The 24,042-nt window shown below is 39.4% G+C and overlaps 1 protein-coding gene across 2 annotated transcripts; it reads right to left on the bottom strand.

The window, feature by feature from the left end:
* Window positions 1-8,530: 8,530 nt before the first annotated feature.
* Window positions 8,531-23,647, bottom strand: DDX3X (DEAD-box helicase 3 X-linked). 2 transcript variants are annotated; one of them, XM_065916526.1, is made up of 17 exons: window positions 23,497-23,647; window positions 20,671-20,728; window positions 19,078-19,125; window positions 17,268-17,400; window positions 16,127-16,282; window positions 15,947-16,046; window positions 15,179-15,314; window positions 13,914-13,999; window positions 13,646-13,744; window positions 13,377-13,537; window positions 12,891-13,035; window positions 12,662-12,806; window positions 12,299-12,480; window positions 12,089-12,206; window positions 11,664-11,817; window positions 11,303-11,442; window positions 8,531-11,102 (listed from the first exon to the last, which is right to left on the bottom strand). In XM_065916526.1, exons 1-17 carry the CDS (start codon window positions 23,539-23,541, stop codon window positions 11,023-11,025), a joined length of 1,986 nt encoding a protein of 661 aa, XP_065772598.1. In that variant the 5' UTR covers window positions 23,542-23,647; the 3' UTR covers window positions 8,531-11,022. The 2 variants fall into 2 exon arrangements, with proteins under 2 accessions (XP_065772598.1, XP_065772599.1); XM_065916527.1 differs by having other exon boundaries at window positions 11,303-11,439.
* Between the last annotated feature and the right edge of the window lie 395 nt (window positions 23,648-24,042).

The following is a 24,042-nucleotide window of genomic DNA, read 5'->3' as shown; positions in this document are numbered from 1 at the left end:
CAAAAATAACTGCATTACCATTATCACACTTAAAAAAAAAAACTAGTGTAATTCCTAATATCAGGGTGCTTGCAAGAACTAGCAAGTTCAATGACTCAAAGAGAAAATTTTATCTTTATCATCTGAGTCACCAGGGAAGTCCTTAAAACAAGAGTGATGGTCATTATCACAGAGTCATTGGCTGTGGATGACTTGCTATTGGTTTTTCCATGTAGCAGGCTCACCTCTGTCCTAGTGGATCTATGATGACACAGTATCATTGCTCTACATATCCCTGGGAGGAGTGTGTGTGTATTGTCTTTTTAAAAAATATACAGCTAGAGTTTTAAAACAAGGAACTTTATAATATTTGCAGAAGAGTCATGTAAATAATCTCATATGATGGAAAATATTTGTGTTATGAGAGATCATAGGATGTGCCCTTTTCCACTAGCATACAAGTTCTTTTATGTCTCAATTTTTTATTTCGAAAAAAATTAAACCTGCCGACAACTTACAAACATAGCAGCCCAAAGGATGGAGAATGAGATTCACAGGGATTTTTGTTTCTTATGTAAAAAGAGGTCCAGAGAAAGACAGTTCAGGCTGGGGCACTGGCCTCACCAGGTCATCTAGAATACAGACCGGCTCATCTTCCACTCCACCATTGTCAGCATATATTTTTGTCCTCATGGTTGCAGAAGAGTTCCTGCCTCTCTAGATGTTATGATCCAAGTTCTAAGAGAGAAAAAAAATAGTAGAGCCAAAAGTCTTCTCATGAGGTTTTGTTGGGGAAGGGGCGCTTAGCTCAGAGACTTTCTGCCTGGGGGACAAGGTGATTCAAGCTGCAAGGGAGGCTGAGGAGTCAAGTATTCTTAGAGAAGTACATCCATCCCAAGCCAAACTGGAGTTCTGTTAGTGAGGAGAGCGGAGAGGGATGTGTCACCGAGGGGGAGAGGATGGAGGCAGAAAGACAGCTGTTTCTGTGGTCTGAGCTGAAGGCAGCAAGGAAGGGAAAGGACCCCAAACATGAGCAGTGTTCAGAAACGATGGGGCAGCTTTGGGTGACTGGCTGGTGGAGAGAGTAGTGAAATAAGTTGTCAGGGTGATTCTGAGCTTTCTACCCTGGGAGAGTAGAGGAAGGATGGGGGTTGGGGGGAGGGGGGAGGGTTTTATTTTTTTGTGACAGTTGTGACTGTTTACTATTAGATATCCACTGATATCGTGGAATCATAATATGATACTTTACATACATTGTCCCCTTAATTATCACAAAAAAGTGTATGGGCAGGTACTGTTATTCCTACTTCACACTACAGAAGCTGTGATTCAGAGGTTAAGGTACTTGCTGAAGGTCACAGTTAGTGGGGTGGTGTTCTCTTGCATATAAAGAGACAACATCTTAGTTTTAGAAAGTAAAAGTGATTTCATGCTATAGATCCTTGCATGGAGGGAAGGCAGTAGGGGAGGATGACCCTCAATATAGGAGTGTCAAAGTAACCAGGAAGCATCTGGTGAGCATGTCCTGCATCTAGTGACCAGGAGACAGTGGAAGCACAGCCCTCTGTGACCTGTCTCCCACTAGCTGGAAGTGCAGCCAAAGAAGAGTCATCAGCCTCAGCAGCTGCTGCCCCACCTTTCCTAGGCAAGAGACTGGCCCAGGGTCCTGTCCGAGACTGCACATCTTTCCTTTAGGGCTTGCGTGGAACTTTAATTAGTTAGCTAGCAATGTCAGGGTAGGCCTCTCCGAAGAGGCGACATTTGAGTTAAGATCTGAATGAGGAGGAGACAGCCATGAGAAGAAAGGAGGATCTAGCCGAAAGGATGATGTTGGTATAGTTAGGGGTTGGAACGTTGGTATGATATTAATGGGAGCAGAGTGGATGAGAAGTTGGGAGGAACCTAGTCAGGGAGAGTATTAGAAACCATAAAGGAGGCAGGGAGACCAGTTAAGAAGGCTGTTAGAATAGTTCTGGTGAGAAAGGAAGTTATCTTGGACCAAGATTTTAGCAGCTAGGAAATAAAGTGGAAGAAGATACTCCATTTATAACAGCAACAAATAATAACATAAAATACCTAAAAATAAACATCACATGAAATGTATAAGATCTTCATTTCAAAAAAACCCAACAAATTTTTAGACCTAAACTGTCATTAAAAAAATAATAAGCAAGAAGCATCTATACTCTAATAAAAAATTAAACTATAGAAAATAAAAATAAGCAAGAAGAGAAAAATTAAACTCTAAAAGAACATTGAAGGCAGTAGTAGATATTAAAGATATTAAAACATATCACAAAGCCTCAGCAATTAAAACTATGTGGGTCTAGCACATGACATAAAAGGCCAGGGTTAACACAATAGAAAAATTTCAGAAGTAAGCCCATTGGTATAATGGGAGTTTCGTATCTGATAATTGTTAACTGTGTTGAAGACTGTTAGGTACCCTCCCAAATACATTCACACCTTCTTTTCTACTAGTAGAATGTGCCCAGCTAAATTACAATTCCCAATCTTCCTTGTGGTTAGATGTGGCCATGTGATGAAGATTTTGCCAAAATGGCATATGAGTGAAGTGATGTGTGCCACTTCTGTACTGACACATGAAAATATTGGTTAGTGTGCTTCCTCTGGGTTCTTTGTCTTTTTTCAGCTTATCTAAATGCAGGTTTATTTGAACCACACAGATGAGGACAATGCCCTAGATGAGGGGTTCTCACACGTAAGGGCATCAGAATCCCCTGGAGGGCTGGTTAAAACACAGATCCCTGGACCCCATCTCCATTGTTTCTGAGTCAGCAGATCTGGGGTGGGCCCCAAGAATTTGTATTTCTAACAAGATCCCAGGTGATGTTGTTGCTGCTGGAGTAGGGACCACGTTTTGAGAACTACTGCCCTAAAGGTAGAGGAATAAAACGGAAGGAACTTCAATCCGAATGACTGAGGGCAACAGAGTCACCTACTGACCTATGAACATGAATTCTGAACTGCTGGTAAGAGCAACCATTACTACCTTGTTTAAGTCATTGTATTTCAGAGCCTCTTTGTTACAACATTTTACCCCTACCCTAACTAATACAGTGTAGAAAAGACATATTTCAGTAGATGGTAACTGGGTCAAAAAGCAAAAAAAATGTTGGATCTATACACCATTATCATACACTAAGATGAACTCCAAACGGATTAAAAAATTAATATATAAAATATAACCATAAGACATAGTCATAAAAATAAACATGTAACTATTATAAAAGAAGAAAACAAAAAACAAACAAAAAAAGAAGAAAACAGGGACTTTCATGGTGGTCCAGTGGTTAAGAATCTGCCTTCCAATGCAGCGGATGTGGGTTCAATCCCTGAATGGGGAACTAAGATCCCACATGCCCCAGGCCAACTAAGTCCAAGAGCTACAGCTAGAGAAGCCAGAGTGTCAAAACAAAGAGCCAGCCTGCTGCAACTAAAACCCAATGCAGCTAAAAATAAATAAATAAAATGTAAAAAAATTTTTTTAGAAAGAAGAAAACATAGAGGAATTCTTTGATAACACGTTGGAGTAGGGAAAAAATAGGAAAAATATGGAAAACATATGCTTCAGTTAGCATCTCCAGTACAACTTTAAATAGTAATTGTGAATTCTTCTGGTGTTTCCCCATCAAATATGATGCTGGAATAATGTTAAAGGATCTGCCTGCCAATAAAGGAGACACAGGTTGGATCCCTCATCCAGGAAGATCCCACATGCTGTGGAGCAACTAAGGCCACATCTACTGAACTTGTGCACTAGAGCCTGAGAGCCACAGCTACTGAGCCGGTGCACTCTAGAGCCCATGCTCTCCAACAAGAGCAGCCACCACAGTGAGAAGCCTGCACATTGCAACTAGAGAGTAGCCCCAGTTCGCTGCAACTAGAGAAAAGCTTGCATGCACAGCAACAGAGACCCAGCACAGCCAAAAATAATTTAAAAAGAGAGAGAGAATCCGGGAGAGAGGGTATTATGGATAATGCATTAATAGATGAGAGAGGGGACTCCCCTGGTGGTCCAGTGGTTAAGACTCCTTGCTCCCAATGCAGGGCGCCTGGGTTCAATCGCTGGTCAGGGAACTATGTCATATATGCTGCAACTAAAACCCTGTGCAGCCAAATAAAGAAATAAATATTAAAAAGCAAAAAAAAAAAAAAAAAAAAAAAAGAGAGTGCTAGGTTTTTGAAAAAGGAAGAAATAGATGAGAAAGGCACAAACAGAAGACGGGTCCTTAAACAAGAGCCCTCCATACTTCCTCTACTAGAAAGTAATAGAAAGCATGTGAGAGGAGAAAAAGCACAATAAGGCCAGGGATGATGCTAGTTCCTTTCTTAAGCTTTTAAGCAGATCTATTATCAAAACATAGCCTTATCTTCTAGTGCTACACACTTTTATTTTGGCTGCTTGATTAAAACATAGTAACCCTGTAGCTATGTCTAACTTATCGACATTACCATTCAAAACAAATCACACTAGTTGTTTGATCTCCCCTAGTAGATTCTCAGCCCAGGTGGTGTTAGTGATAAAGAACTCGCCTGCCAATGCAGGAGACAGAGATTTGGGTTTGATCCCTGGGTTGGGAAGATCCCCTAGAGAAGGAAATGGTAACCCACTCCAGTATTCTTGACTGGAGAATTCCATGTACAGAGGAGCCTAGCTGGCTACAGTCCATGGGGTTGCAAAAAGTCGGACATGACTGAGGGAATAACACTTTCAAGTCCTAAGCAGATAGTGAAGGACAGGGAAACCTGGCATGCTGCAGTCCATGGGGTCACAGAGTGTCACGGCACAACTAAGCAACTGAACAACAACAAAGTCCTAAGCAAGAAATGAATAAGATTACTTGAGTTGCTGTGCTGCCAAATTTTAGTAATGACTTTAATTAAAACAAAATAATTTTTGTCATCATCCTTAAATCTAAATTCCTGTCTCAGGATATTCCTTGTTGGATAAGAAACCAAAACAACACACTAAAAAAAATAGTGTGAAGTTTCATTTTATAGATTTATACTTAACTCTGAAATTTGGAGGCAACTTATACATGTCCATGCAAGAAAATGAAAAAAGTCAGAAAAGAAAAAATGAGTAGGTGAAGATTTAACTAGGGGTTAATGCCATAGACCTTGAGGGTGGGGTTGGGGTGATGGTGGGGAGGGTGGAGAGTGAAATGTAGTTTTCACACTGTTCAGAGAGAAAAAACATGTTTCTTAGAAGCAAAGCCTGTTTGTCACACTGATACCCAAGATAAATTTATCCCACAGGTCCTCTTATAAAATAAACTGTTAACACTGTAGATCTCTTTGAAATCCAGAGACTAAACAGGAGCATGAATTGCACTTGGCAGCTTCGGGGCCCCTTGTGAAAGAGAAGGCTCTGACTAAGTGTATGCCAACTAAAGCACGCCTACAGGAAGTCACCACAGTACATTCCAAGGACACAATTCCTTGATGAAAACTGCCATTAAATTTTTAAGTGTTATTAAAATTCTGGAACATTACGGTAATTAAATTCCAAGCATGCTGAGAATGAATATTGAAATAAGACTCCAAAGTACTCTCAAAATGAGTTTTAAGATGAAACTGAAAAGGTGTAAGGTTTCTTCCAAGTTTGGGATTAGTTGAATATTGCATTTTGGAACAGGCAGTTACTAACTTACTTACTTGTCTCTCCCTAACAGGCACCCTTCCAGAAAATGCTTACTGGCTCAGAACAGGAAGGCCTGCATGAAATTTATACTTGCAGTTTTATGGTAATCTTCAGCAGGAAGGTTGATCTGAAATACCCAGGCTGCCATGACTAGCAACTGAACTCCTTAATATTCTTGCATGAATGTTCTCCACAAAATGTGGCATTTCATAGATACACTTGTACCATGGACATGTTCCAAAAGAAAAGTATGATCCTAGGATAAATAGGAGTGTTCCATGTAAAAAGTATTAGATAATCTCCTGCTAGCTGGATATTCTGAATTCTCAACTTAATAAGTTTTAGCAGTAATTCAAAAAGATACATGCACCTCAATGTTCAAGCATTATTTACAATTGCCAAGATAGGACAGCAACCTAAGTGTCTTATCAACAGATGACTGGATAAAGACACGTATATATAAATAATGGAATACCATGCAGCCATAAAAAAGAATGAAAATTTGCCATTTGCAACATAGTGAAATAATTCAGAGAAAGACAAATACTGTATGATACCACTTAAGGGTCTAAAGAATAAAACCAGTGAATATAACCAAAAAAAAGAAACAAACTCACAGATACAGAGAAAAAACTAGTGGTTACCAGTGGGGAGGGAACAGAGGGCAAAATAGGGGTAGCAGAGTGAGAGGAACAATCTACTATGTATGAAATCAACAATACACAAGGGTATGTTGTACAACAAAGGGAATATAGCCAATATTTTGTAACTATAAATGGAATAGAACCTTTAAAAATTGTGAACCACTATTGTATACGTGAAACATACAATTATACCTCACACACACACACACACACACACACACACGCTTCCCAAGTGGCTCAGTGGTAAAGAATCCACCATCACACACACACACGCTTCCCAAGTGGCTCAGTGGTAAAGAATCCACCATCACTCACACACACACACACACACACACACACACACACACACACACACACGCTTCCCAAGTGGCTCAGTGGTAAAGAATCCACCATCACTCACACTCACACACACACACACACATGCTTCCCAAGTGTCTCAGTGGTAAAGAATCCACCATCACACACACACACACACACACACACACGCTTCCCAAGTGACACACACACACACACACGCGCGCGCACGCACACACACACACACACACACACACGCTTCCCAAGTGGCTCAGTGGTAAAGAATCCACCTGTCAATGCAGAAGACTCGGGTTCAATCCCTGGATCGGAAAGATCCCCTGAAGGAAACGGCTACCCACTCCAGTATTGCCTAGGAAACCCCATGGACAGAGGAACCTGGCAGGCTACAGCCCATGGTGTCACAGTCAAATATAATTGAGTGACTAACACTTTCTTTTGGGGGTTGTGGATAATGCCAATGCATATTCACACACAAGCCTAAACTGTAGATTTTTTTCCCAGGCAGAATTGCTGAGTCATATAATTGTTTAACTCTTTTGAGACACCTCCTTGAAGTATGTGTTGACCTATACTGTTTTCTCTAAATAATTTTCACAAGAAATATTCTTCCACAATACAATTAAACATACTGCTATGTCAAAAGAATCTTACTTCAGGAATTACTCTAAAAAGACAACCTAGTCAGATGTAGGTAGGGGAAATGGGGGAGAAAAAAATCAACAATGAAAATAAGAAATGGAAGTCACTAAGAGGAACAAAGATGGCCAGGAGAAATAATAACCTCAGACATGCAGATGACAACACCCTTATGGCAGGAAGCGAAGAATTAAAGAGCCTCTTGATCAAAGAGTGAAAAAGTTGGCTTAAAACTCAACATTCAGAAACCTAAGATCATGGCATCTGGTTCCATCACTTCATGGCAAATAGATAGGGGAAACAGTGGAAACAGTGAGACTTTATTTTCTTGGGCTCCAAAATCACTGCAGATGGTGACTGCAGCCATGAAATTAAGACACTTCCTCCTTGGAAGAAAAGCTATGACCAACCTAGACAGCATATTAAGAAGCAGAGGCATTACTTTGCCAACAAAGGTCTGTCTAGTCAAAGCACTGGTTTTTCCAGTAGTCATGTATGGATGAAACTTGGACCATAATGAGGGCAGAGCACCAAAGAATTGATGTTTTTGAACTGTGCTGTTGGAGAAGACGTTTGAGAGTCCCTTGGACTTCAAGGAGATCCAACCAGTCCATCCTAAAGGAAATCAGTCCTGAATATTCATTTGAAGGACTGATGCTGAAGCTGAAACTACCAATATTTTGGCCACCTGATGCCAAGAACTGACTTACTGGCAAAGACCCTGATGTTGGGAAAGATTGAAGGCAGGAGAAGGATGATGGTTGGATAGCATCACTGACTCAATGGACAAGTTTGAGTAAACTCCAGGAGTTGGTGATGGACAGGGAGGCCTGGCGTGCTGCAGTCCATAGGGTCGCAGTCGGACACAACTGAGTAACTGATCACCCCAACCCCAAATAACATTCTTGATCCTTAAGTACTTATTGCACATATTAGATTACAAAGGTATTTACCCAATTCATTACTGCACTGTTCAATCATCCTATGTATCAAGTGCTTCCAAGAATAGTTTCCACTCCTACATCCATAAATTTCAAACTATAATCATAAATTATACACCAATAAGGATCTTTTGGATTTCCATCTATTATAAAAATCCTTTTTTTCACTGTATTCCAAACTAACACCATCTTCATCTTTTATTAAAATAGCAGAGTAATTCTGTACCCAAGAGGTATTTCAAAATCAGCACTGGATGGCAACCCCCAAAAATTACATCTTACAACTCTTCAGGCAAGACAACTTTATTTTCACCTAATAATAAACCACAATTGACAACAACAAAAGAGACTGTGCAGTTCAACTTTTATTTTAATAAAATCAGAATATGCACAGCACATGCAGTGCTAGCATCTAAACTAATACAATAAGCAATTACTAAAGCTACAGTGACTTGAGGTTCAATCTTTACATTCAGCAAGTTTAAATTCACTCTTACATGATTTTTGAAACCTTATTTAATAACTGAAAATATTGCTTGCTGATAAAACTTGCTCAAATGCTATCGCTGAATGTACAAGTCACTGATTATGCCAATACAACAAAGATAACCACATGTTTCAGGATTGCAATGAGCCAGACATTCACTGGAAAAAAAATACACACAACGAAACAAAACACACAATATTTGAATATGGACACTTCGTATCAGTGTTTTGAAGTGTTTCATTAATATCTTAAGACGAGTGTATCAAAACCTTGGCATGATTTAATTTAAAGTCGCCAATTTTGTTTTTACTAACATCAGAAAGTTATGGCTACACTGCCAATGCCGGGTCTGCTTAATTTGACTTAAGAGTTTAATATGACTTAACATTAAAAGCTCACACTACCCCGAAATATATAATTTCACGCATACGGTGACATTCAACATTCAAGTGCCAGTGTTTTTGTACTGTCTTTTGGTCAAGTTTCTTTAAACTTTCAAAGAATCACTTTTAGGCTTACAAAAATAAATATTTGTCAAAATGTTCAATAAATATTACATAAAACTAGCAGCAAAAAGTATCTAGAAATCTGTCGTGTGCAAATAGTTTTCTTCCCAACTATCATTCCCATGGTCCCAAATAAATTTTAGAATCTAGTCCCATCCCCTTCCTAGACAAGCTGCGTTCAACAATCTCCAAGAGACAAAATAAGATTGGAAGTTTAAGGACACGCACACAAGACATATATATAAAATTCTCTGAATGTGCAATAAAAGAAGTACTTTGTAAAAAGTTATGGGCAAAATGTACAAGGGCCTAAACCTAGACTAATTGAAATAGCACCATAACAAATGACCTCAATACTGTCAAGTGCACCTACTTAATAAAAGTTTTAGAACAAGGCACAATACACTTGAAAATCTATTGCACTTTAGGAAATTTTTGCCATCTTTCTATGCCACTGTAAAAAGATTGAGCATTTTGATCACCGCATTCTGGCCACAAAATTAGCACAGAATTCAAAAGTGGCAGAGGCATTTTAGTGGTGGACAATGCTCATCTTTGGCCAGATTTAGCATAAACAGACTATAAATACAATGGAAACCTATGCAACTAAAACTGACTAAAACTGCACTGTATAGCAGAATTGACACCTTGTGCAGTTATGTACATATTTCCAACCTGTGTGATCTCAAAGATTTCAGTTTGTTACTCTTCTGGAGCCATTTTTACAAAGTCTATAGTAAGCCAGTTTAACATCTCAACGCAGCTTGAACAGAGTAATATGAATCGGCATTTAAAAGAAAGCCTGCTGCATTTAATTCTTCCTGTTCATACCCTCTTGACCAAAAAACATCAACACTAGCATGCGTTATTAGACCAAAAATCATCCAGGGCCCTAATGAGGGCTCGTCATTGCTGTGGTCAGCCATTCTACCATTTCAATTTCACTTATGGCAGGCATTTAAAAAGTCTAAGTAGATGAATTCTCCTAAAACCCTATCTCAAGTTATCAGACCTTTAAACTTTCCCTGTAATAGTATGCCCACATTTGGCTAGCTCATAATTAATGATCTGCCTAAACACTGAAAGAGGAATTGCTGTATTTACTTGCATTAACTTTGAAAACAGTGCTTTGAATGTATGCATGTACTCATACATCACCTCATCATGACTGGAATGGCTTGTTTAAAGACTATCAGGTTCTAAATACCTATCCAGGATAGAGTGAGCAAATCAGAACTTTAACTTAATACAGTTCGCCACATTAGAAACTAATTCCATTAATATGCTTCAAAGACATTTGTTGTTTGTTTTCCCCCAATCTGCAAGTATCAAAAAGCCCTAATGCAGGCTACTGCATAAGTTTTTTCCTTATAATATTTATGGATGAATCGATGATTCCTGTTAAGTTGTATCACACCTGTGTGCCAAGGTTTGATTTTAGCCCAAGTTCAGTAAATTTATTTTGTCAAAAACAATTGATATCTTGAGCATTACTGAGCCAACAGGACATCAAAATAAAAAGTTGTCTAAAGTTAAAGGCACAGTACATTAACAAACAAATGATCCTCAGTCACAAATTATAAATGCAGTTTGGGATGGGGGTTGGGAGGGGAGTTAATCCAAACTACAGCAATGAAATCTTCAAACCACCTTCTGAACAGGGCTGCTGATTGTTCCTTTCGACTCTTCATGTGACCTTGAGCTCCCTTAAAAAAAAAATTTCAGTGGAGAATCACAGCTGGTAATGTACTGCGAGTTCTTGAAGCTACACAAGGTATAGTCTGGCTAAGTTACATGTGGTTTCCATATTAGCTTGTTTGGCAGGGTGACCTACTGCAAAGCAGGTTCAGTTACCCCACCAGTCAACCCCCTGGGAGTTATAATTTCCTCCATATCCATCACTGTTGTAAAAGCTTCCATAGCCACCTAATGAGAGATTAAAAAAAAAAAAAAAAAGAAATTATTAAGTCATCCACTGTATAATACAATCTTTCCCTGCTTTAAATATTTTGATGTAAAATTACAAAAAGCAATCTACAGGGCCCATTATTTTAAATTACGCTTTGAAAAAGATGAAAAAGGGAAAAAACCTTTCCCAAAGGTATGAGGTTAAAATTTAACATTACCTCCACCAAACCCTCTGCTGCTTCCATGGCCGCCTCCACCACTGCGGCTGCTGCTGGCGCGGCTGCTGCTGAAGCTGGAACTGCTGCCACCACTACTCTGTCGATAGTCTCTGGCACCAAATCCTCCACTGAATCTACTACTATAAGGACAAAATGTTAGTTTACATAAAGATAACCCAATTCTTGTTAAAAATTCCCAATGACCAATTTCTGATTTTCCAATTCAAGCAATTCCACCCAGCCCTTCTTTTCTAATAGGAATTTTATAAGGCCTTAGCTGTGAAAAGCTAACACTGAAGGTCACTTAAATAACCTTAAAAGTCAAAACCATCTCCATCATTATACACCATTTCTAACTCACCTTTTGGATCGTCCACGACTGCTACCCTTGTAGTGGTGTTCATAAGCCATGTTTTCTAACCAAGATGGCACTTCCTGTTTAGCTTCAACAAGAAGATCCAACAAATCCTTGGTAATATTTATGTTCCTCTCATTAAAGAATGAGGTGGCAAGGCCTAAAACAGTCCCAAAAAGTACATAAATTAAGGTCTTCCACAGAGCAGCACAATATTCTTCCTTTCATATTAGAAGTAGAATAATAATTTTTAAAAAAGATAATTTGCTATTTGTTCTTTGAACAAACCTTGACTCCCCCCCCACCACTTCTGATATTTTAATAGCATTCCATGAAAATCAGAGTTCATCTAAGACCCTGAAGTTTTTTGCTGTAAGAATCACACTGAAAATCAGAAATCCCCAGATCATCGTAAGTAACCACACACTTACCAAGGTTTCCCACACGTCCTGTACGACCAATGCGATGTACATATTCTTCAATATCACTTGGCAAGTCAAAATTGATAACATGTTTCACATTTGATATGTCCAGTCCTCTTGCTGCTACCTAGAATATAATTTTTGTTACATACGGTCCATTTAAAAGAAAGCAAATAGTTGAATATGCCGACCTAGAAAATAGGATTAAATTTTACATACTGCTGTAGCCACGAGAATTGGGCTTTTTCCTGAGCGGAACTGGTGAAGGGCCTCTTCTCTATCTCTCTGAGATCGGTCTCCATGGATACTGGTACAAGCATATCCTTCATGGTATAAGAAATCCTCCAGAGAATCTGCACCCTTTTTGGTCTCCACAAACACTAAGGTCAGTGAATCTTTGCCTAAAGTTAAAATATCACAAGGTTTCTGTCACTAATAGTCGTTTGGTTCTCTTTGCACTTAGTAAACTTGCAAATAGAGGCAAGTAGACTGTTTCAACAGAATGTATTGGATGAGAAGGAAAAGCACTAAAGGTGATCCAAATAGATTACCTAAGCCACCAGACTGATGCTAAAATTATACCTGTTGCATTTAGAAGATCAAGCAGAAATGACCGTTTGTCTGACTCTTCAACCCAAACTACTTTCTGTGTTATGTTCTCAGAGGTAGAGCCAACTCTTCCTACGGCCAAAAAGATATATTCATCCAAAAAGTCACGAGCAAGCATCTGAAAGAAAAAATAATATTGTTTTATCATCTATTGAGATAAACAAATTCCTAAGTAAATAAGATCTGCAGCACCAAACAATACCTGTATTTCCTTAGGGAAAGTAGCACTAAACATCATAGTGTGGCGAACTCCCTTTGGTGGCATAGTATCTTGTTCAACAATTCTACGTATCTGAGGTTCAAACCCCATATCCAACATCCGATCAGCTTCATCTAACACCAAGTACCTGCCATGAAAAAAAGTCCAGCTTAGAATTTGAGGAGAAAAGGTTGTTTCTGTTTCTATAAGCACAGTTAATTGTTCATTCAGGTAGTTTAGTTCTTCACACCATACAATCTGACCCACGTACGTAAGACACAGCACAGGATCTCTACCACTAAATCGCACAGCCAAATTAGCTCTTATACTTGACTCTTGGTCTCAAGGTAGCCTCTACTAAAAAAAAAAAAAAAAAAAAACCACTTCAAATTAAAATGACAATGAGCTAACTTTTTTTTTAATGCACTAACTTTTTATAAAAGTTGGAAGACTAAAAAGTGCATTTCACACATTTAAAAATTAACATACTTGCAGAAGTCTAATCCAATTTTTCCTCTTTCCATCATATCCACTAGACGTCCTGGAGTCGCGACTAATAAATGGCATCCACGTTCTAAGTCTCGAATTTGCTGACCAATATCAGCACCACCATAAACCACGCAAGGACGAACTCTAGATCGGTATGAAAACTGTAAGCAAAGAAAAATTTATTAATTTTAAGACCCAAGATTTTTACATGGTCATAAACACTTCATCAGAATCAATGAGAAGGCCAATAACCTGAAAGGTATACTTACTTTCCTGGCTTCCTCATAGATCTGTACAGCCAATTCTCTAGTTGGTGCCAACACCAAAGAGATTGGGTATTGTTTGCGGCGCCCGTATCTTCCATTTTCCTAAGAAATAATTTATTAAACTTAACATCCTCTCTTAAAGGTTCATTACAACATAATCCCCTTCTGCAATTTACGGATTACATGTAAATGCTGTTACTAATTATACAGATTAGAATGCAAGTCTTATTGTCATTTAGAAAACTTTCTCATTATATACAGAAATATTTACCTTCATGGCCCTCAGAGCCTCGCCAGGACCATCAGAATAAATCTGACTCAAGATGGGCAAGAGAAATGCTGCAGTTTTTCCAGATCCTATTTTAAAAAAAGCATATTCATTTAATCAAGAAAAACTGGCTTATTACTTTTGAACATATATTGGTAGATGATGGTATTTTAACTGCCCAATTACTTAGCAATTAATTAGTAATCTCATTTTAATTCCCAAATTAAATTTCTAAAAACAGGCTAATTTAAAAATATCATCAAGTGATGACTTTGATCTACCTATAATAGGAGTTAGCAAACTAAGTCTAAACTATTTATCTTTATAAAGAAAGCTTTACTGGAATATAGCTATGACCAGCAATTTACAGATCATCTATGGCTGCTTTCATACAACAGCAGAGTAGCTGCAGAGAAAACACGGTCCATCATCCAAAAAAATATTTTTGTTCATTTACCCCAAAAAAAAAAAAAAAAAGTACCACATTTTGGTCACTAACATTGTAGTAGTTTTTACTTCTTTGCTTCACCTGTGCTTCACCTGTGCAATATGTGTATGTGCTTAGTCACGCAGTCATGTCCGATTCTTTGCAACCCCATGGACTCTAGCCCACCAGGCACCTCTGGTCCATGGGGATTCTCCAGGCAGGAATACTGGAGTCGTCACGCTCACATCCAGGGGATCTTCCCAACCCAGGGATCAAGCCCTAGGTCTCCTGCATTGCAGGCAGATTCTTTACCATCTGAGCCACTAGGAAGCACTTGTGTAAAGATAGCAGGAATTCTGTCTCAAAACTGGTGTCAATTTCTAACACTTCCTTGTAGGTACTGTATATACTGATAGTAAGGTACTACTTTACCCATGAATGAACCTTCTTTTGGCCACATTCCCATGATCACAGGCTATTCTCTATCTTTCTCTAATTTTCTCTTATCCTAGATACAATAATATTCTAGTGCTCACTTCCCCACCACTGCAATCACAAAAACCTATCCACTTGTTGCAGAACTATCAGACTCATGACTTTCTATAGGCCATCCCTAAGATACCCTAGTGAAAGCACTAGAAGTAATATACCCAAAAGGCTAAGACAAGAGATACCATCCAGCTACTCCTTACCAAGGTGTACCAGTCAGGCTACATACAGGACTCAAGCTTCCTCATGAAACTTAAAATGTTCCATGCATATTTTCCTGGTATTGGTTTTATGAGAGTAAGCCAAGTCAAGGTATTCTTGACAACTTTTTACTTCCATCAAGTCTGCTTACCTGTTTGGGCACAGGCCATCAAGTCTCTCTTCTCTTTGATAATAGGAATAGCATGCTTTTGCACTGGAGTTGGGCGAGTGTAACGAGTAAGCTCAATGTTTCCCATAATAATTTCTCCCATCTCAACATCACTGAACTGTCAAGAAATTCATCAGGGTTAATTTAAACAAGCAGAAATGCTATCTGGAGCATTTTGTTTTATACAAATACAATGAGGGGGGAACAACTATCAACCAATTTGAACTTTCAAGTTGCTTTAGTAAAAGTCATCATATTACACATTGTGAGGAAAAACAAAACCAAACCACTCCCTAAGCTTAACCTACAATGGAAAAGTTTTGGGTTCTTCCTACGTTTGACCCACTTTCTATTTCTTTTTACCCCCAATCGTTTGCCTCATTTATTTCAACTCTCAGCTTAACTATTTACTTTTTAAGTTAGTTTTTAATAGGCAGACAATTACTTTACAATGATGTGTTAGTTTCTACTGTACGGCAAAGTTAAATCAACTATATGTATACACATCCCCCTTTTGGATTTCCATCCCATTTAGGTCAACACCCGACCCATTTTCTATTTCAAATTATTAGTAATGGTAACACTGAATTCACTCTCCCCCTTTCCACAAACCAATGAGGCAAGGTTTCTAAATTAACTGTCAAGATAAAGCAGGCAGTCTACATATGTCTTTAGGAAACCCATCTCATCGTGATGTGCTGTGAAAACATCTACATTTCCCTGTCTTAAAGGTCAAGCAAAAATACCTACACTTTCAATGTGTGGAGGACAGTTGTTGCCTGTTGCCTCAACTGGAATGTCATCATATTTTTCAAAGTTAATCCCAGTGTTGCCTCCAGAAAAGAGTTCTCTGAAATCAGAAGATTGTTAAGTTTGTTACACGGAGCTAATAAGGCTTCATCACAATTAACATACATTTCAGAAACTTACTGTTCCAAGCGTTCACTTGGTGGGAGTGGTTTTGACCAATCATCTTCATCTGATTTGTCACACCAGCGACTATTTCCACGTTCGTATTTGCCAAAACCACCTCTGTCACCACGGCCGCCAATGCCATCATAGTCACCTCGTCCACGATCATCAAACCTGAACAGCACAAGCAATTAATCAAAATCTTATTTAACCATTATCAGATTCCTACCACTAGAACTGTACCTGGAGAGAGGTTCATTACGGCTAATTTCAAGGATGTCACCAGTCCAATTCGGGCTTACTCTTACTTGACAAATAAGGCCCTCTAACCAGACTACACAATTTATATAACTTTATTTTCTAAATTCAGTATCCTTCTTTATTATCATATAGCCGATACAGTCCTCATACATGTTGAAATCAAGAATCAAGTCTTTGTACCTGAAACATAATATTGTAAAGCAACTACACTTCAATAAACATATAAATAAAAACCCTTGGGGCAATCAGTCTTATATGTGAAACCAGTACATTAACTTACACCTTTAAATGTTTTCATCCAAACAATTTTAGTGTAGGAGAAAAAAAGGAAAGTATCACACCAAATATCAATTGTCCTGGTTACATCAGGATGCTACTTAAAGGACAACTCAGCTGTGTGACAGACTTTGGATAAAAGGTAGAAAATAATCCTTACCTGAATTAAGATGTTTTTAGTTTTAGGCCTGTTTTCGAAAAAGCAGGACACACAGGACTAACCACAGCTATTAGGCGCATGAGGTCAGTTCATCACACTTATGTAATCAAAAATATAAGGTGTTTAAAAATTGTCATAGAATATCCACAAAAATGTCAATCAAATTAGGCCATTCACTAAACTTACTCTTTTAAGTAGAATACATAAAATTAGAGAAATATAAAAATAACTGATAATGCCAAAGGGCATATTCTTATTCTCAATTAATTTCGGTGTATTAAGTTCAATTTAGTAAAGACTTCTCACAGTTTAAAAAACTATGAATAAAAAGACATACTTATCCCAACAGGTGGTCCGCTAAGGGGGAAAGATAATCATGCTTAAGGGTCAGGGTACAGACCAATTTCTAAATTGCTTTATTGTACACATGCAAGAAAGGCAAGAAGATAATAAATCACTTACCTTCCCCTTGATCCACTTCCACGATCACTGAAGAAACTAGATTTCCCTCTTGAATCACTACGGGAACCAAAACTGCTGTATGCATCCTTATCTTTACTAGAACTCCACCCTGAACTGTCTTTATCATAGAATCCTTCAATTAAAAAAAAAAGGCAAACTCATTTTATTATAGTAATTAGAAAATAACACTACTTTAAAACATGATTTCTATGTTTCTGAATTTGAAGCCCTCCGATGACTATCACATCTCTGGACCAGAGGGACAATGGAAATATTCCTACCATGGTACTAGAACATACTATACACTGAACAAAACCATCAAGTCTGAAAATGTTCTGAATGAACACAACTTCTAAAAGGTCAGTAGGTTTGCCTTTAACACAATGACTATGGTCGTGTTACATGACCATCACAACTTAATTTCATTTTACAGACATGAATGAGTTTACTAGGAAAGAGCAATCATTATCTCTGTATTTCTTAGAAGTGATATTCATTTAAAACAATAAGACATTCACTTGGTTTAATATAGTATTTCTTGGTTTCAATAGTAAAAAGTTTAAGAACAGTGCTCTGTTCACATGAAATACATAGTACCAGATGAGAATTAGGAATACCTAGAAAAAAGGAAAATCTTGATACCTACACACTCAGTGTAGACAGGTTCCTAGGGTATAGCTATAAACATTCAGTAAGAGGGGATGACAAAGGTGTAAATTAGCCCAACAGGTATATGGTTTAAAGACAAGCAGAGGGTTTAACTAGCTTCAGTGACATTTTATTAAATAGCCTGAGATAGTTTACAAGTTAATTAGGTTACTTTCCTTCTCCCTTACGCCTCTACTAGCCCGGTGATTAACAGCCTTGGCTACCAATAAAGAGCTGAGTTAGATCTAAGACCGATTTCAGCTCCAACTCCTATAGAATACTGCCTCTCTCCCTGCTTTGATTCCTATCACTGCAATAAAGGAGGAAAAGCACTAAATACACATGGGGGTCAATTTCAACTAGTACATTCTAAGGAATAAGAATCCTACTCTACAGTAACTAAAAACAATGACGTGACAGTGAAGAAATAACATGGGAGTTCTTTTAATGTTTTTGGCCCCATGGCATGTAGGATTTTAGTTCCATTCCCTAAATTTTATATTCCATGTATTGCCTTGGATAGTGAAGCTAATACAGCCTACCTATGGATATTGAGAAATGATAGCAAATCATGTGCTCCTGTGGACTCTCCACCCTTCCAATCCTGCTTTCTTTATCCAGTATCTTCCCTCTTCATGACTTTTAGTTTTCCTGACCTTCCCTTTTCCTCTCAATCTCAGATCACCTATTTAAATGAAGCAGTTGAAGCCAGAGAACTCCTCCCATCTATCAGGAGCATGCCTAATGCTTGTTAACTATTCCTCAATAATCCCATTTCATTTTGGCACCTCTGCAAGACAGAAATAACTGGATTGTTATCACTGTGCAGCAGTTTTGTTTACACAGTAGGATCCCCACTCACCTTTTTCAAATTGAAATCATGCTGCTAATGATTACATACACAGAAGTTAAGCATAAGACTAGTGAAATTGTACAAAACCATGCCCTTGGCCTCAGAAGAGTTTGACACAGGAAATGCAGAGATTTCCTCTATCTGACATTAGATGAGTTTTTCCAAGCGAGTAAGCCCTAGTATCTGAAATTATTCTGACAGTAGCAGAGAAGAGCACAGTGTTCAGACTTCGAGGTGTCTCACTTTCCCTAAGCTCCGATTTTTAAATGCAGCAATAGTTAAGTATACCAAGTTGCTCAAAAAACTTACCTTTAGTAGCTTCTCTGTTCCTTAAGTGAGGAGGAATATAGCGCCCTTCTAAAAGAAATGACAAAGTTAATTTTCATATTCCAAAAAACTTGAAAGCTTTTTACTGAAATTTGTGATGCTAATAAAGTCCTGAAAAGAAAAAAATTAAGTCTCTAGTCTTCTAGTCTGGTCTACTTCTATTTTAAATGAGTTACTGCTTTAATAAGATGAATTTTAGAAGGGGAAGGAGAACAGGTTTGAAATGAATTAGAACCTAATAGTTGAAATCTACGAACAAATTTAATTTGCCACTAATGGCCAATTTAACACACTATTTTTAAAAAGTCTATGATTTCAGAGAACTGTCATAAATAACAAGAGTTGCAACACTGGTACTACAATAATCTAGCAAACACATAACAAAAACATTAACAAGTCTCTCATGGAGCATAAGCATTACTGTTAACAACCTAAAAAGTACTAATCGTGTATCTAGTCACCAAGAAGCTTTTTTGTTCCTGCTCTGCTTAAATCCAAAACATAGAGTACACATGTAACATGGGAAAAGCTGCAAAGAGTGAAATGATTTCAAGGAATTGTGGGTTTTGAGACTTGCACTGTTTAAGGAAGTCAACTGTTGTTCTGTATGCAAATAAAAACACAGCCTAGACTATGGGTGAGAACAAAAGCAAGTAATATATATCCAACTAAGTAACATCAACTTGCTTTATTACTAGTTAATCTGCAATTTAACCTCTTCATTTCTGGGTTGAATTAAATATTAAAGATCTCCATTAGAATGGTCAATTATTAAAAGATTCTTAGCCTGACAAAGTGAAATTTAAAACAAATACCAAGTAACTGCCCAATGAGGCCCTTCCTTCCTAAAAATAAACATGCTTTAACTATGCAATAAACAGAGTTTGAAGAAACAATGCTTTCAGACCTTAACAGTCAATATACATATTACATTTTTCCTTTCGGTTAATTCAATAGGAAGAGATCTGAGCTGAAGCAGGTCTACTGCCAGTAATAAACAGCCCTTACACCTTAATACTAATCTTTACCATGTCTCCAAAAAAACCCCTTCAAGAGAGAGAAAAAAAAAAACTTTTCAAAAAACAATACAATTCAGCATTTAAAATCCTAACCACCACTTGGAGATTCACTATAGCCTTGTTCTATTAGTAAGTCTCATGTTCTTCATGGGAAAGGAGTGGCTGTACCTGATGAGTGTGAATGTGAATATTCTCTTTATTCAGTTTAATTCCAGTAGATTCACTCTTAATAGTGAAATATACATTCCCACCACCTTTAAGCTGTGTTCAGGATTCATAACGGACATAATCAAACTCTATAATTTGTCTGTTGTATAAGGTCCTTAACGATGGTTTTCACTCAAGAAAACTACTCCTCATTATCAAAAGACCACAACGCCACCCATTCTTTACACAGTAAAAACTGGAAGGGAAATTCCTAAATTTTAAATAAATCCAATAAAATATTGTTATTATAGTTCTAATACTCAGTAACACAACATTGTAAATCAACTATATTCCGACAATTTTTTTTAAAGCTCTAATATTCAGTCAATGCATAAAATATTTTACTTACTGCTGGCTGTACTTCCTCCACTCTGATTATCTGAAGAGTTCAGGTCTAGGCCAGCAAACTAGAAGAGAGTTAAATTTTGGTTAGCAGCCCATGCGCAGAGAAAGGAAAACTTAGTGGAACTCTTAAGGAGAATGTGACTAAGAATGTGAGCAAATGCAAAATACTACAGTACTACAGTATACACTCCAGAAGCTACCTAACAAAGATGGTGGCGCTATCCAGGAGAAACTGGGTCCAAATTCATAATTCAATCAAAATGAACTTTCCCTGTAACTTATTCCATTGTAAAAGTTCAAAAAATTTAAATTATTTTAAAATGTCAAGTAGTCAGTGCATTCATTTTAGCTCCAAACATTTGGAGACAAATGTTTTCAATACCACCAACTTTCTACTTGGAATTAATTCTAAACCTACACAGCACACCTGAAAAATATTCAGAACAAAACTTGTATTGACCATTTCTTAGCTTTCATTTCTAAATACTGCAATTAGAGTAGCACTCTTCAGAACAAAAATTTACAATATAACCACTACACAATCTTATTAAGTAGGTATCTATTTATTCTTCCATTTTCACAGTTAAGCTGAGAACATTTTGTACATACATGGCACATTTTACTGCCTTTTTATTTCCATTTCTACCCATCCCTTTACACTGGTAACTTAAAGCCTCAACATTCTTAAACAGTGCTTCATCGAATTCTGTAATGACTAAACAAACTATTTACAAGCAACGAGGAGGAAACGATGTGCCAAAAGCAGTATTTCATTCTTTTAAAAATGTAACCAGCCACAGGGCACTATTGCCACGTATTTCCAATAAACCACAACGTTTAAGTCCTCTGATAAAAGCTTAAGATTATATACTGTCAAGTTGCAAGCATCAATGTAATCATTGAAAACTCTAAGATGCTAAATCTTAAAAAAATGAATACGGTTAACACTTTGAGGCAGCTCGTTTCCTAACTTCTATTAGCAAAACGCTGCCGTGTTTTCTCTGCACGATTGTCTCATCAACAGACTAACACTTTAAGGCACAACAACTTTCTTTTTGTACTTATTGCAGTACGTTTTGTTATTAATTTTACACTTGGCAAAATGAATTACGTAGAGCACTTTAAATGCTACTGTAAATTGCTAGGGTGATATTAATGCAGTGAATTTGCTTGCTGCTTACTTCTAACGACTGTGTATCTTTTTTTCCAATTATTTCGATGTCAAATTTTATTCCTGCTTACAATCTTAGATAGGTGCCGGCACCACCTATATGTTAAATTTTAAAACCGGGGACTGGCCATGTTCTTGATAACCAGATTTTTTTTTGTCTTTGCTCCATTTAACACGGAACATGTCAGCATTTGGAAGATTTATTCTGATTCATTAATGGAAAAAATGCTCCCCCCCCCCCAACAGATCGCTGAGTCCCTAAAAAATACTACACACAACTGAAAATCTATTAACAATTCATTTGTGTCACTCAAGTTCGTTTCAGAATTCTGGAGCTCGCGGTACGCAGTAGTTCACTTAAAAGCAACAAAATATCGATTGAAGAGCTTTTCTGAAGCGTGGTGCCACTGATGCTGAGGGATGCACTTCTGCCATCTCAGCCCAGAACCCCTCCTCTGCGATCACGCGCCCTCCCGTCCTCTACCTCTAAACCCTTACAAGAGGGGTTCCAATTAAGACGACAAATCCGGGACCTCTGACCGATTTCAAAATTTTCAGTCCACAAGCAGCAACAAGTCACCAAAAAAATTGCTTATTTCTTCCCAAGCCACATTCCAGGCGTTTTTTCCCAGGCCGAGCCCCGCACCAAACGCCCCCAACCTGAGGACACGGGTACACTCCGTGGTACCTCCCCAAACGACGCGTGGCTCGGAGCTAAATCTCCACACTGTGACTGCTGCGAGCACGTGAGGCGGAGCCGGCCGTGCCGGGTCGCTAACCTCCTCGCCGCGTTCCACCTCGATCTCCAGAGCCCGGCGCCACCGCGCACGCAGCGGCCCATTCCTCCCTCCTCTCCATCCCCCCCCCCTCGAATCTTCTGCGTCACAAAACTTTCCACTCCGGAAACGCGGCCTCGCGGGCCACGGAGCCGAGGCTGCGGAAACCGGGCTGGAGCGAAAGCAAAAAAAAAAAAAAAGCCCGAGGAAGGAAGCCCAGGAAGAACAAGATGCCCATCCATCCCCTTTTCCGGGCCCTCGGCGGCCCGTCTTCTCCCGCTCGGGGGGCGCAGCGCCGCCCAGCCACCCGACACCACACAAAGGAGGCCGCCGCCATTACCCCGAGCGAAGGCCGCCCCCCGCACCGCCCCCTCCCACATTCCAGGGCCGCGTTCCACCTCCCGCTCACACGCGCGTGCACACACAGACACGCCAACACCGCCTGGGTCTCCGAGAAGAATCCGAGCCGCGGACGCCCGAACTCTCAGGGCCATAAAGGTCCCCTTTCGCGAACCTCCGCGCCGCGCCCCTCCCCCCCGCAACACCCATGGGTCACTAGTCAAGTCGAGGTTCGCGCGTGCGCGCCTCCGTGAGAGCGCGCGCCCCCTCCCCCTCCGCCCGCCTGCGCACGCACACACAAAAGCCGCCATTGTGCTCTGCCCGGGGACAATACCGCCGGCCAAGCTGGGGCCCCTGCGACAGCCACAATCAGCATTCCCGTCACCTTCCCGTTCCCCCACAGCCCCGGGGCACTGATACTCGCTAGCCTGAGGGACCCAGGAAATGGGAACTGAGGGTACCAGATAGCACTGCGCCACAAGCCAGGTTAGATCGGGGGAGGGATTCCTGCAGCAACAATCCCGGTAGGCTCCTTGCGGCTCACCTGCTGGTCCAGCCCGAGCGCATTTTCCACCGCCACATGACTCATCCCTGAAGAGTACCGAGAACTCGGAGTCTTCCGCTGCTGAGCTAATGTGTTGGGTTCACCGCGAAGGCCCTCTCACGGGAGAACTGCGGCTCTGAAATGCACGGCGCGGCCACGGATCTAATATACCCGCTCGAGTGACTGCTACGTCAGCACGTACGACGTGTGCCCTCCCTCTCACACCCGCACTCCCCCCGCCGCTACGACTTTTGCCTAGCTACTGCGCGCTCGTTTAGTCCTAACCTCGCGGGATTTCCTAGTCGGTCGTGTCTGCGGCTCGTCGTCCTACCTTGGCACTCAGCGCTAAATGCTGTCCTAGATCGCTTGAGTGCCACTTCCCCTGTCCTCCGCTATTTTCTCAAGACTAGGTCTCGAGATCTCGCGAGACCTCGTCCCCTCCCGTTTTTCCGTCAACTAAGAGACCTGAAAATATAACCTAGACCTTTTTCCCCTTTTTTTCCCAAGGTCCTCAGTTTTCACTGTTCCTTTCTTTCTAGGGAGCGC

This window comes from Muntiacus reevesi, chromosome X (assembly GCF_963930625.1).
Source record: "Muntiacus reevesi chromosome X, mMunRee1.1, whole genome shotgun sequence".
Taxonomy (NCBI): domain Eukaryota; kingdom Metazoa; phylum Chordata; class Mammalia; order Artiodactyla; family Cervidae; genus Muntiacus; species Muntiacus reevesi.
This window is presented reverse-complemented; position numbering and strand designations above follow the sequence as displayed.